At 42.2% G+C, this 13913-nt stretch overlaps 1 protein-coding gene across 1 annotated transcript in view; it reads left to right on the top strand.

The window, feature by feature from the left end:
* Positions 1-13913, top strand: part of cacna2d3a (calcium channel, voltage-dependent, alpha 2/delta subunit 3a) — a 442979-nt gene that overhangs the window by 414318 nt on the left and 14748 nt on the right. The window contains exons 33-36 of the mRNA XM_046364965.1: positions 1294-1369; positions 1623-1675; positions 2203-2258; positions 4609-4723. Of these exons, the coding sequence (XP_046220921.1) occupies positions 1294-1369; positions 1623-1675; positions 2203-2258; positions 4609-4723 (300 nt within the window). The remainder of the gene's footprint in view (positions 1-1293; positions 1370-1622; positions 1676-2202; positions 2259-4608; positions 4724-13913) is intronic.

The raw sequence follows: 13913 nt of genomic DNA, 5'->3' as shown, positions 1-13913 counted from the left end.
AGAGAATGAATGAGAGTCCCCCCTCTCTCTCACCTATGTAATGTCGGGGAGAACCTCAGGCGTGTAACTATAGGAAGAGAATGAATGAGAGTCCCCCCTCTCTCTCACCTATGTAATGTCGGGGAGAACCTCAGGCGTGTAACTATAGGAAGAGAAGGAATGAGAGTCCCCCCTCTCTCTCACCTATGTAATGTCGGGGAGAACCTCAGGCGTGTAACTATAGGAAGAGAAGGAATGAGAGTCCCCCCTCTCTCTCACCTATGTAATGTCGGGGAGAACCTCAGGCGTGTAACTATAGGAAGAGAAGGAATGAGAGTCCCCCCTCTCTCTCACCTATGTAATGTCGGGGAGAACCTCAGGCGTGTAACTATAGGAAGAGAAGGAATGAGAGTCCCCCCTCTTTCTCACCTATGTAATGTCGGGGAGAACCTCAGGCGTGTAACTATAGGAAGAGAAGGAATGAGAGTCCCCCCTCTCTCTCACCTATGTAATGTCGGGGAGAACCTCAGGCGTTTAACTATAGGAAGAGAATGAATGGAACATCCACTGCCTTCTACAAAACATTAAGAACACCTTTCTAATATTGAGTTGCATCCCCTTTTGCCATCAGAACAGTCTCAATTTGTCGAGGCATGAACTTTACACGGTGTTGAAAGCGTTCCACAGGGATGCTGGCCCATGTTGACTCAAATACTTCACACAGATGTGTTGGCTGGATGTCCTTTGGGTGGTGGACCATTCTTGATACACACGGGAAACTGTTAAACTTGAAAAACCCAGTAGAGTTGCAATTCTTGACACAAATTGTTGCACCTGGCACCTACTACTGTACCCCATTTAAAGGCACTTCAATATTTTGTCTTGCCTATTCACCCTCTGAATGGCACACATATACAATCCATCTTTGGGGCGGCAGCGTAGCCTGGTGGTGAGAGCGTTCGACTACCAACCAAAAAGTTGCAAGATCAAATCCCTGAGCTGACAAGGTACAAATCTGTTGTCCTGCCTCTGAACAAGGTAGTTAACCCACTGTTCCTAGGACATAATTGAAAATAAGAATTTGTTCTTATTGACTTACCTAGTTTTTTACCTATTTTATTTACCTAGTTAAATAAAATAATTATTCCTCATTTATGTATCCCTCATTTATTTCTACCTTTATCTCTAAATAAGTGGCAACATTTTTAGGCCTGTTACTTTGCTACATTTGGACTAGAAGATTTCCTCAAAATTCTGTACTAATGTAATGATGGAGCGGTGTTGACCGCCCCACCTCTCTTTACCCCTCTCCAGGGTTACTCTGTATGACTACCAGGCGATCTGTAGGATCTTTGCAGAAAGTAGTGACGGTTCCCGTGCACTATTGGACGTGAGTACCCCATGTTTATAAATGCATCCTTCCAGCAAGCTCACACCCTCTCCAATCTCCAATCTGCTCATGTCCAATCTCCAGAAATACTGTTAATGTACAGTACGAAGTTAGTGACATTATTTCTCAGTTGTAAATGGTAACTGTTATGTCCCTCTCTTCTCTCTCCAGCCCTACTTTGTAACTGTTATGTTCCTCTCTTCTCTCTCCAGCCCTACTTTGTAACTGTTATGTTCCTCTCTTCTCTCTCCAGCCCTACTTTGCCATCTTTGCCGCAGTGAAGTGGCTCCTTACAGAACTTGTCATGTAAGCTGTGTGTGTGTGTGTGTGTGTGTGTGTGTGTGTGTGTGTGTGTGTGTGTGTGTGTGTGTGTGTGTGTGTGTGTGTGTGTGTGTGTGTGTGTGTGTGTGTGTGTGTGTGTGTGTGTGTGTGCGTGTGCGTGTGCGTGTGTGTGTGTGTGAGCGCGCGCCTGGATGTTTGTGTGTGTGCGTACGCACATCCATTTGCGTGTATGTGCTCCTTCGTTCATGGGCGTGCTCTAGGCCTGTGGTGACGTTAGCTCCGTTCATGAGCTGTAATGACATCCTTATGTCGCCACTTAGCTGGGGCACTCCCACAATGCAGTGGGCTCTCTGTGGTTGTGGAATCGCCCTGCTTCCTGGGTGGTCTGATGTCAGAGCCACAGAGTTCAGTCCCAGGGGGGATTGGTTTGTTGTGGTTGTTGTGGATTTTGATATTTAAAGTTGATACGTAGTAGAACTGTGTGTTTGTGATTCTCTGAGAATATGAGGATTGATGATGATTCTATGTATCTTTCTTCTCCTTCTCTTCAGTTTTATGCTGGAGTTTAATCTGTACAGCTGGTGGTACTCTGACCTCACAGCCAAAGGTAAGTGGGTAATAGGGTCAGGTGTGTTTAGAGGCCAGCTGCTGGTTCAACTCAATTGTGATTGGATGTTGAAGACGCCACTCACATTTTGTTCTATGTTGAAAACCACAGCAGAGAGGTTAAGAGTGCAGGACATGAGCAAGACTATAACTTCTGACCGCAAAAAAAACCTTGCTCACACACAAAACACACATCTCAGTCATGACCTCTCCATGATCCTCTGTCTTTCCACTCGTTCACCTCTCTCTTTTTCAGTCTCTTTCTCTGAGTCAGTGTGACCGCTGGAAAAACAGAATGAAAGACTAATGGTCACAAACTCCTTACAGGACATTTAAAGGACAGCCAGAGCAGTCCATGGAGCTACCTCAACTGACCCCAGTGTGTGTGTGTGTGTGTGTGTGTGTGTGTGTGTGTGTGTGTGTGTGTGTGTGTGTGTGTGTGTGTGTGTGTGTGTGTGTGTGTGTGTGTGTGTGTGTGTGTGTGTGTGTGTGTGTGTGTGTGTGTGTGTGTGTGTGTGTGTGTGTGTGTGTGTGTGTGTGTGTGTGTGTGTGTGTGTGTGTGTGTGTGTGTGTGTGTGTGTGTGTGTGTGTGTGTGTGTGTGTGTGTGTGTGTGTGTGTGTATATACATCTATTTGTGTGCGTATGCATGCATGCGTGAGCTTTATGATCTGTGAGGATGTGTGTCATATTGGTGGCAGTAGGAAGCAATATCCTTTATGGAACCAGAGAGACAGGCTTCATCCACACACACAGACAGGCCACTGCCAAGGTAGGAACTATGTTCCACTCAATACTTAATGGGCTGTGTAAGCCTGATTCCCTGTCTGGCAGTTAAGTCCCTCAAACTAGCGTCAAATGGAGGCATTAGATGTGGCTACCTAGTGCCAAAACAAATAAGTGAATTATTAGCTGTCACACAAAGGTTGTCTAGAAGGCTCACCAAGGCCTGACAGAAGAAGAGGAGAGAATATGAACAACTGTTTTTAGAATGCAGGCCTACTGTTGGTCAATAGTATACTAAGGAAATCACAGAGAGAGAGAGAGAAAGAGAGAGAGAGAGAGAGAGAGAGCGAGAGAGAGAGAGAGAGAGAGAGAGAGAGAGAGAGAGAGAGAGAGAGAGAGAGAGAGAGAGAGAGAGAGAGAAGAAGGGCTGCTGAAAATGCTGTAGAAACATGGTTTCTTTGGGTTGGACATGGAACAGAAGACACAATTCCCCAGCTCTTACACTCCTATCACCTCACAAAAGAGACCAAACCATCAGACACACACCAGATAGGCCCGTCCTACACCAGAACCAACTGGCAACGGAATCCATGTGTGTCCATGCACGTCCTCAAATTGAACTAATCCTAAGCGTCCAGACGAACCCGACGCCATTAGGCCGCTGATACACAACAGCAATTAAAACCATCCCATAAACCTACTGTATGTTAATGCACACTCCTTCCTAATCAGCCTGTGACTATGTTTCTTTGTAGAAATGTTTTTAAGCTCATCGTTTTCTTATTGTAGAGTAATTTAGTATGTACATGTACTGTAGACAAGGTTGGTTGCTTGTGCAATGAATTAATACAGTGTTCTGTATATCCTTTTTTTAATCAACTGCAGTACTACCACTAATCACTGAGTGGCAGCAGTGATACATGTAATGAATTTAAAACACCACTATCAGATCAACTGGATGTAGTCATTGCATAGTGGCTTCACTATGTCTGTAAAAGGAGTGTGTATTTAACATACTTACAGTAGTTTAGAAAATAATGTTTTATTCTAATCTCCAAATGTCTCTCTGTCTCTGTCTGTCTGTCTGTCTCTCTCTCTCTCTCTCTCTCTCTCTCTCTCTCTCTCTCTCTCTCTCTCTCTCTCTCTCTCTCTCTCTCTCTCTCTCACTCTCTCACTCTCTCACTCTCTCACTCTCTCACTCTCTCTCTCTCTCTCTCTCTCTCTCTCTCTCTCTCTCTCTCTCTCTCTCTCTCTCTCTCTCAATTCAATTAAATTCAATTCAAGGGCTTTATTGGCATGGGAAACATGTGTTAACATTGCCAAAGCAAGTGAGGTAGACAACATACAAAGTGAATATATAAAGTGAAAAACAACAAAAATTAACAGTAAACATTACACATACAGAAGTTTAAAAACAGTAAAGACATTACAAATGTCATATTATATATATATATACAATGTACAAATAGTTAAAGGACACAAGATAAAATGAATAAGCATAAATATGGGTTGTATTTACAATGGTGTTTGTTCTCTTCTCTCTCTCTCTCTCTCTCTCTCTCTCTCTCTCTCTCTCTCTCTCTCTCTCTCTCTCTCTCTCTCTCTCTCTCTCTCTCTCTCTCTCTAGCCCAGAGGGGTGATCGGACCATGTTGGTGCCATGTGATACAGAGTACCCAGCCTTTGTCTCAGAGAGAACCATAAAGGAGACCACTGGGAACATCGACTGTGAGGGATGCATCAAGTACGTCACAGTTTACACACACACACACACACACACACACACACACACACACACACACACACACACACACACACACACACACACACACACACACACACACACACACACACACACACACACACACACACACACACACACACACACACACACACACACACACACACACACACACACACACACACACACACACACACCACAGATTTGATGACTTGAGACTGGACTCGACTTTGACCTGAGACTGATGACTTGAAATGAACTGGCCAGGTTTTGTAATGTCACTCATTTTGTGGCACAGTCCACATGGATTAATCGACATGCAGCCAGAGACAGTAGAGCTGCAGCATCACCCTGCAACATATTGGCTAGTGAAACACAATCGGCACTCTTATTGGACCAGCAAACTGTCAATCAACACAGGTCGGTGAGCTAGCGAAATATTGCTGATTTGTTGTAGGCTACAGCTATAGGATCTGGTGCAGTGTAAACGTCAATTTGTAGAGGGAGAGGATTGCCATAATAAATAAATATGCTGCTCCAAGAATATGTACTCTTACTTCAAGCTCACCAGCAATGGGGCAACAATTACTAGCATAGGTCTACTGGTCTTTTGGTATGTAACAGTTGCTTAATATTGTTAATTGACTTCTGAAGCTTGCACCATAGGCATGGCTCTTCATTTGCAATCTTCAAACTCTCGCCAGTGATTTTTTTCTCTTGTTGATATTTTGGCTGTTGCTTTCACATTTAAATCCATAGGCCATTTGTTGTAAATATATATCCCATCTAATACTCCAATAATTGCTAGCGTTTACAGTTTTTTACAACTGCTTACACACGTTTTCAAAACTGTCTCCTTTTTTCAAAACTCTACACACAATTCCCAAAACTGCACACACGAAATGCAAAATGCCTCACATCTCCTTCAAAATGTAACACTGCATTCAAAATGCCATAAACACGTGTCAGAACGAAGCATTTGCATCAAATGGCAAACACTGCTTTCATAATAGTACATTTTTGGATATACCATGTAAACACTGTTGTTCTAAATCTAAAGCTCTTTGGTCTTTCATAGGCTTATATCTATATTTCAATACAATGTTCTACAGTGAAAGTCATCTGCTGAGAGGGGTAACAACTACACTGTAAACACCAATGCAATGTAGAAACAAAAAATATTTATTCGGCCAAACATTACTGTTGTATACAGTAGCATACAACAAAACCATAAACATATGTAAACCAAAAGTATATTCTATAGAATACAGTAAAGAACACAATTGTGTGTGTGGGGTCCCGGGGGGGCAGTCCAGGAATTGGTAGGGGGGGCAGTCACCAGTGCTAAGCTTCATCTTTTCTCCGGCCTGGGTCTGGCCACAAAGACTTCGTCCACATCACAAGATACGTTTTCTCTTGCCAAACATGGAGGGAAATATTTCCTAGCATGGCGTATCCAACCTTGGACAGAGGCAACCTCTATGTCCCCAAATGGAGGGAAGTATCTCCTAGCATGGCGTATCCAACCTTGGACAGAGGCAACCTCTATGTCCCCACATGGAGGGAAGTATCTCCTAGCATGGCGTATCTGACCTTGGACAGAGGCAACCTCTATGTCCCCACATGGAGGGAAGTACCTCCTAGCATGGCGTATCCGACCTTGGACAGAGGCAACCTCTATGTCCCCACATGGAGGGAAGTATCTCCTAGCATGGCGTATCCGACCTTGGACAGAGGCAACCTCTATGTCCCCACATGCGTCCTCCATTGCCTGGAAAAGCGTAATGCGGGCATAGGGTTGGCGATCATACACTTTCCAGCGCCAGGCTGAGAAGAATTCCTCTATGGGATTTAGAAAAGGTGAATATGGGGGTAAGGTACAAAACTACAAATTGTGGATGGGTGGCAAAGCAGTTTTGGACCAGAACAGCCCGGTGAAAACTAACATTGTCCCATAAGACCACAAATCCAGCAGGCTCCTGATCTGGATCAGGGACAAGCATTGTGTACATTACATCCAGAATAGTGAGCATATGGCCGGTGTTGTACGGACCCAGTGTGGCATTGTGATGGAGGACCCCGTTTTGAGTGATGGCAGCACATAGTTATATTACTCCCACGCTGTCCATGATTATATTACCCCCACGCTGTCCATGATTATATTACCCCCACGCTGTCCATGATTATATTACCCCCACGCTGTCCATGGTTATATTACCCCCACGCTGTCCATAGTTATATTACTCCCACGCTGTCCATAGTTATATTACCCCCACGCTGTCCATGGTTATATTACCCCACGCTGTCCATGGTTATATTACCCCCACGCTGTCCAGGGACATTGGTAATTGCCCTCTGACCTATTGCATTTCTTCCGCGGCGCCTGGTTTTGGTGAGGTTGAAGCCAACCTCATCCACATAAATAAATTAATGGCGAATTACATGGGCATCCAGCTCCAATACTCACAATACTCTCTGTAACAGACAAAAGGATATACAAATTAGTAAATATGGTATGTTTGAAGTACTGGAAGTAGTGTTGCAAACATACCTCTACAAAGTCATGTCGCATATTCTTGACTCTGTCAGAGTTTCTCTCAAATGGCATCCTGTAAAGTTGTTTCATCGTCAATCGGTGCCGTTGGAGGATGTGTTGTGTGGTCGACAGGCTTACAGCATTGATGTTGTTAAATATGGTGTCATTCTTCAAGATATGCTCTCTTATCTCTTGAATCCTAATTGCATTGTTGGCCAAAACCATATTTATAATTGCAGTCTCTTGTACATCTGTAAACAAGTGTCCTCGTCCTCCATGATGTCTTTGCCTTTCCACTCTGGACAGAATTCAAACACAGTATGTGTTCAGCATAGGAACTGTAAACAATGTACAACAAAATGTAGTACAGCATGATAACCAACCTCATTCATTCAATGCAGTGCAGTAAATGGATGGCTTAGAGTTACAAATGTGTATCCAATACTATGCAGTCATACGTATTTTACAGTACATTACTGTAATGCTAAAATAGTCATTAGATAGTTGCATACCTGTTCTCATTTCTGAAGGTTCGAATTATGGACGCCACTGTAAATCGACTCAAGTTGGGCTGGACTCTCAGTCCGGCCTCTCTCATGATCAAACCGTGGTTGATCACATGATCAACAAGTGTTGCCCTAATCTCATCAGAGATGGCTCTCCTTCCTTCTCTTCTTTGCCCTCGTCCTCTTCTTCCTCTCCCTCCTACTCCTCTTGCTCTCTGTCCATTGTTGGCATCCATTGTTCAAAACAGGTAATCTGACCTATGACCTATTTATAGGCCTATACTACAGTAAAGCAGTGATTGGTTAATGATCAGTTAAGCTATTAGTGTTTGCACATGTTTGCACATGTGAGGAGTGTGTGTAGTGAATAAGTGTAGCATTTTGATTGGTTGTGTTTGGAAAAGGAAAGCAAGTCCCTTCCTGTTAAATTTTTGTGTTTTAGGTAGAGAATTGTGTGTAGTGTTTTGAAAAAAGTGTTTTATGCAATTGACAACTGAGTCAAAGGCTGAGAAATAGCTTATGGTTTTGGATATTTGGTGTGTAGTTTTGCACTTTAAGTGAGAGGTTTCAGAAATCGTGTGACATGAAAAGATTTTGTGTGTAAGCTGTTGGAAAAAACTGTAATCGTTTCATTACCTTACTGTTTATTGGAACACCTAGACATTTCTGTTTCACTTTTGATAGGCCTACGATACGTTTTCATTTTATAGCCAATCGTTACTTACTCTGCTCTGAGTGGGCGCGATGTTTATAGTACATGTGAACATTCGCAATAGACTCATGAGGTGGAAGTTCTGTTTATTTAATTCAATGTATAGTTTCCTTTGTTCATGTTCATGTCGGAGTTCCGTGTGTCTGTGTCCTATTTCCATGTCGTTTTTGTTGTTCGTATTAGGAGCATGCGCGTCTTAGTGCACATAGAAATAGGCTACTGTACGCGGCCTACGCTCCACGTTTTCGACTCGGGGTGTTGAATAAGAGAAAATGATTGTTACATGTTCGCATGGTGGTGGAATATCATTAATAAACATTACGTCTGATTAAGACAAATGTACAAGTTTAACAATGGATATGGAAATGTCCTTTACATTGTAGAACCAGTTTATTGGTTGTAATTGCCTATTGGGTAATTGTTTGGTGCTTTCTTGTGCTTATTATGTAGACCTATTTGGTTTCTCAGATAGGACAGGTTAAAGCCTGATACTGAGGCTATACCTTTAGGGCTATTGACTGTGTATATTTGTTAAATCTACTTGTATATTGTGTATGATATGGTGCTTTCACCATTGGATCACCAAGAGCTGTAAATAAATCTACACTTGGAACTTGATACTTACTTGTGACTTGAATAATAGCGACTTGGTCTCACCTCTGCATAGAGCTGATTATCACAGTTAACAGCCATGGAGGATTCTTTGTTTTCCAGTCACACACTTATAGACAAACATAGATCTATACACTCGCATGCCCACGTACATTCACACGTTTATACACACACTCTCTCAAACACAGTTTAAAATGTGACCAAAACACAAGATGAGGGAGAGATGAGTAGAAAAAAAGGAAAAAGCTTCCTTTAGAAACGGGGAAATTAGTGTGGTCCCCATTAACAATTTGGGCTTCTCTGTCAGGCAATTGTGGGGTGTTCTCTGAATCACTGCGATGGGCCCTTCATTGCTCCCAGCTGTGGGGCTACCAAGGAAACTTAGAAGTGTCTCTCTCTGTCTGTCTGTCTGTGTGTGTATGTGTGTATGTGTGTGTGTGTGTTTGTGTGTGTGTGTACGCACGTTCGTGTGTGTGTGTGTGTGTGTGTGTGTGTGTGTGTGTGTGTGTGTGTGTGTGTGTGTGTGTGTGTGTGTGTGTGTGTGTGTGTGTGTGTGTGTGTGTGTGTGTGTGTGTGTGTGTGTGTGTGTGTGTGTGTGTGTGTGTGTGTGTGTGTGTGTGTGTGTGTGTGTGTGTGTGTGTGTGTGTGTGTGTGTGTGTGTGTGTGTGTGTGCACGTTGTGTGTGTGTGTGTGTGTGTGTTTGTGTGTGTGTGTGTGTGTGTGTGTGTGTGTGTGTGTGTGTGTGTGTGTGTGTGTGTGTGTGTGTGTGTGTGTGTGTGTGTGTGTGTGTGTGTGTGTGTGTGTGTGTGTGTGTGTGTGTGTGTGTGTGTGTGTGTTCTCTTTGGTTCTCAGGGTCAGGAGGGTAACCACAGCCCTGGGTGCCATGATTAAATGCGGGTTGGGGTGCAGTCAGACACACACACACATGCAGGATATCTGTCACAAGGTATAGCCTTACTAATATTCAAACAGAAGAGAAGTCACCCAGGCAACGAACCCTAAAGCTAATCACAAGCCACACAGATCCAAGTGAGCCTCTGTGATTGGCTCATCCCAGAGGGCCCAGGTATTTTAGCATTTACAGCCAATGGGTGAGTTGTGTCAGGCCTATATTTGAATACATATGAATAAATCAAAAGCGATGGATTGAACTCTGAACCCTAACTGAGAATCCGCGATTAATATAATCTTATTACATTTATCAGCGACAGGATCGGAAACACACCCACATACACATATACACACACAGACACAAACACACGAACACACACATTAAACATCTGATGATGCTTTGAGAAGATCACATTGTTGTCAGTAGAGTAGATGAAAGCAGTTAGAGTTGAGCAGGCAGAACTCTCAGTCTAACCCAACTAGTCGGTTTCCTATAAATCCTTTTTAAAGCACAATGAATTTGACAAAGTGAAATGGAGTTTTTATTTTGGCTATATGGAATTTTATAGCTCATATTAGTAATAGGGGATGTTGGTAATAAACATCTGGTTTATGTTAGTGGCTGACTGAGAGATGTTCTCTTATTTTCATTGGGACACGTTTTAGCCTGTAGGAAATATATTCTCACAGCTCCACAGCTCTCCTCCACTGAACAACTTTTCAGTGTTTATTTAGTGAACTTTTAGTTTGTTACTTAAGAGCGGATTTTTGTGTGTGTGTGTGTTGTCTGTGTGTGTGTGTTGTTTATAACTGTGTGTGTGTGTGTGTGTGTGTGTGTGTGTGTGTGTGTGTGTGTGTGTGTGTGTGTGTGTGTGTGTGTGTGTGTGTGTGTGTGTGTGTGTGTGTGTGTGTGTGTGTGTGTGTGTGTGTGTGTGTGTGTGTGTGTGTGTGTGTGTGTGTGTGTGTGTGTGTGTGTGTGTGTTATATGAAGCAACTATCATACACCTGCGCTCAGGTTATGAAAGAGGCTATAGTTGAGGTTTTAGGCTCCAGAAGTGAATCGTTTTATTGCAGCGATACCACACATCTATTAGCCACAATACACAGGACCATCAATTGTCATCTTCAACTAACTCTGTCCTCTTTGAGAGACGTGTCCTTACGAAGCACATTCTGGTATAGTCCATTTAAAACACAAGACTTGAAGATTATCCCTGGTGGCTGTTCCAACTGTACATTGTAAGTCAACATTAATGTGTATGTTATCAAGTGCACTAAAGTATACATTGTCCATAGTAGACAGGGTTTGTATTTGATACATTTTTGCATTTAAATTTTAGTTGTTATCCAGAGTGACTTACAATTAGTGCATTCATTTTAGGATAGCTAGATGAGACAATCACATTTCACAGTCGTAGCCAGTGGTGTAAAGTACTTTAAAGTACCACTTAAGGAGTTTTTTTGGGTATCTATACTTTATTTTACTATTTATATTTTTGACAACTTTTATTTTACTTCACTACATTCCTAAAGGAAATAATGTATTTTAACTACATACATTGTCCTTGACACTGAAAAGTACTTGTTACATTTTGAATGCTTAGTGGGACAGGAAAATAGTCAAATTCACACACTTAACAGAACATCCCTGGTCATCCCTACTGCCTCGGATCTGGTGGACTCACTAAACACAAATGCTTCGTTTGTAAATGATGTCTGACTGTTGGTATGTTCCCCTGGCTTTCCGTAAATTTAAAAACAAGAAAATTGTGCCGTCTGGTTTGCTTAATATAAGGAATTTGCAATGATTTATACTTTTACTTTTTACTTTTGATACTTAAGTATATTTTTGAAATTACATTTACTTTTGATACTTAAATATATTTTAAAACCAAATACTTTTAGACTTTTACTCAAGTAAAATTTTACTGGGTGACTTTTACTTTTACTTGAGTCATTTTCTATTAAGGTATCTTTACTTTTACTCAAGTATGACAGTTGGGTACCTGTCCCACCACTGGTCGTAGCAAGTACATTTTCCCTCGATAAAGTGGTTACCAGTGCTAGTCACTGCTAATAGGGTTTACAGTATCACACGGGTGGTGCATATAATTCATACATGACCAAGAGTGGTAAGTCGCTCTGGATAAGAGCGTCTGCTAAATGACTTAAATGTAAATGTAAATGTATTTGATAGGGAAGTCATGGTATTCTTTATACTGCATGGTTTATACTGCATGGTTTACACTGCATGGTTTATACTGCATGGTTAAGGGGTTAGAGCCATGCGAAAGGGCTACTTATTGCTTCTATGACACTTTTCTCCTCTGACTCCAACGCTGTGTGTTTGTGTGTGTTTGTGTGTGTGTCAGAAACGCACAGTTCTGTGTGTTTGTGTGTGTCAGAAACACACAGTTCTGTGTGTTTGTGTGTGTTTGTGTGTGTTTGTGTGTGTGTCAGAAACGCACCGTTCTGTGTGTTTGTGTGTGTCAGAGGTGGGAAAAGTACTCAATTGTGGTACTTGAGTAAGAGTAAAAGATAACTTAATATAGAATGTGTCAAGTAAAAGTGAAAGTCACCCAGTAAAATAATACTTGTGCAAAAGTCTAAAACTCTCTGGTTTTAAATGTACTTAAGTACAGAGGTGGAAAAAGTACTCAATTGTCATACTTGAGTAAAAGTACAAAGTAAAAGTAAATGCTATACATCAAATTCCTTTTATTTAGCAAACCAGATGGCACAATTTCCTTTTTTATGACTGTTTTTGACAGCCAGGGGAACACTCCAACACTCAGACATCATTTACAGACAGACAGGGGAACACTCCAACACTCAGACATCATTTACAGACAGACAGGGGAACACTCCAACACTCAGACATCATTTACAGACAGACAGGGGAACACTCCAACACTCAGACATCATTTACAGACAGACAGGGGAACACTCCAACACTCAGACAAAGGAAGCATTTGTGTTTAGTGAATCCACCAGATCAGAAGCTGTAGGGACGACCAGGGATGTTCTCTGTTTAGTGAATCCACCAGATCAGAGGCAGTAGGGATGACCAGGGATGTTCTCTGTTTAGTGAATCCACCAGATCAGAGGCAGTAGGGATGACCAGGGATGTTCTCTGTTTAGTGAATCCACCAGATCAGAAGCTGTAGGGACGACCAGGGATGTTCTCTGTTTAGTGAATCCACCAGATCAGAGGCAGTAGGGATGACCAGGGATGTTCTCTGTTTAGTGAATCCACCAGATCAGAGGCAGTAGGGACGACCAGGGATGTTCTCTGTTTAGTGAATCCACCAGATCAGAGGCAGTAGGGATGACCAGGGATGTTCTCTGTTTAGTGAATCCACCAGATCAGAGGCAGTAGGGACGACCAGGGATGTTCTCTGTTTAGTGAATCCACCAGATCAGAGGCAGTAGGGACGACCAGGGATGTTCTCTGTTTAGTGAATCCACCAGATCAGAAGCTGTAGGGATTACCAGGGATGTTCTCTGTTTAGTGAATCCACCAGATCAGAAGATGTAGGGATTACCAGGGATGTTCTCTTGATAAGAGTGTGAATTGAACCTTTTTCCCTGTCCTGCTAAGCATTCCAATTGTAACCAGTACTTTTGGGTGTCAGGGAAAACGTATGGAGTGAAAGGACACCATTTTCTTTAGGAATGTAGTGAAGTAAAAGTAGTCAAAAATATAAATAGTAAAGTAAAGTACAGATACCCCAAAAAACTACTTAACTAATACTTTAAAGTATTTTTACTTAAGTATTTTACCCCACTGAGTGTGTGTACACACATACAGTGGGCTCTGAAATGATTGACACCCTTGAAAAATGACTGTATCAAATAAATCATTTAAATGCTGAGCTATATTGTATGCTCCAAAAAATGTGAGATTTTGTAACCTGTTAAACTCTGAGCGGTTGT

Source organism: Oncorhynchus gorbuscha, linkage group LG10, assembly GCF_021184085.1.
Source record: "Oncorhynchus gorbuscha isolate QuinsamMale2020 ecotype Even-year linkage group LG10, OgorEven_v1.0, whole genome shotgun sequence".
Classification (NCBI taxonomy): Eukaryota; Metazoa; Chordata; class Actinopteri; order Salmoniformes; family Salmonidae; genus Oncorhynchus; species Oncorhynchus gorbuscha.
The sequence above is the reverse complement of the archived record's forward strand: the minus strand, read 5'-3'. Positions and strand labels throughout refer to the sequence as shown.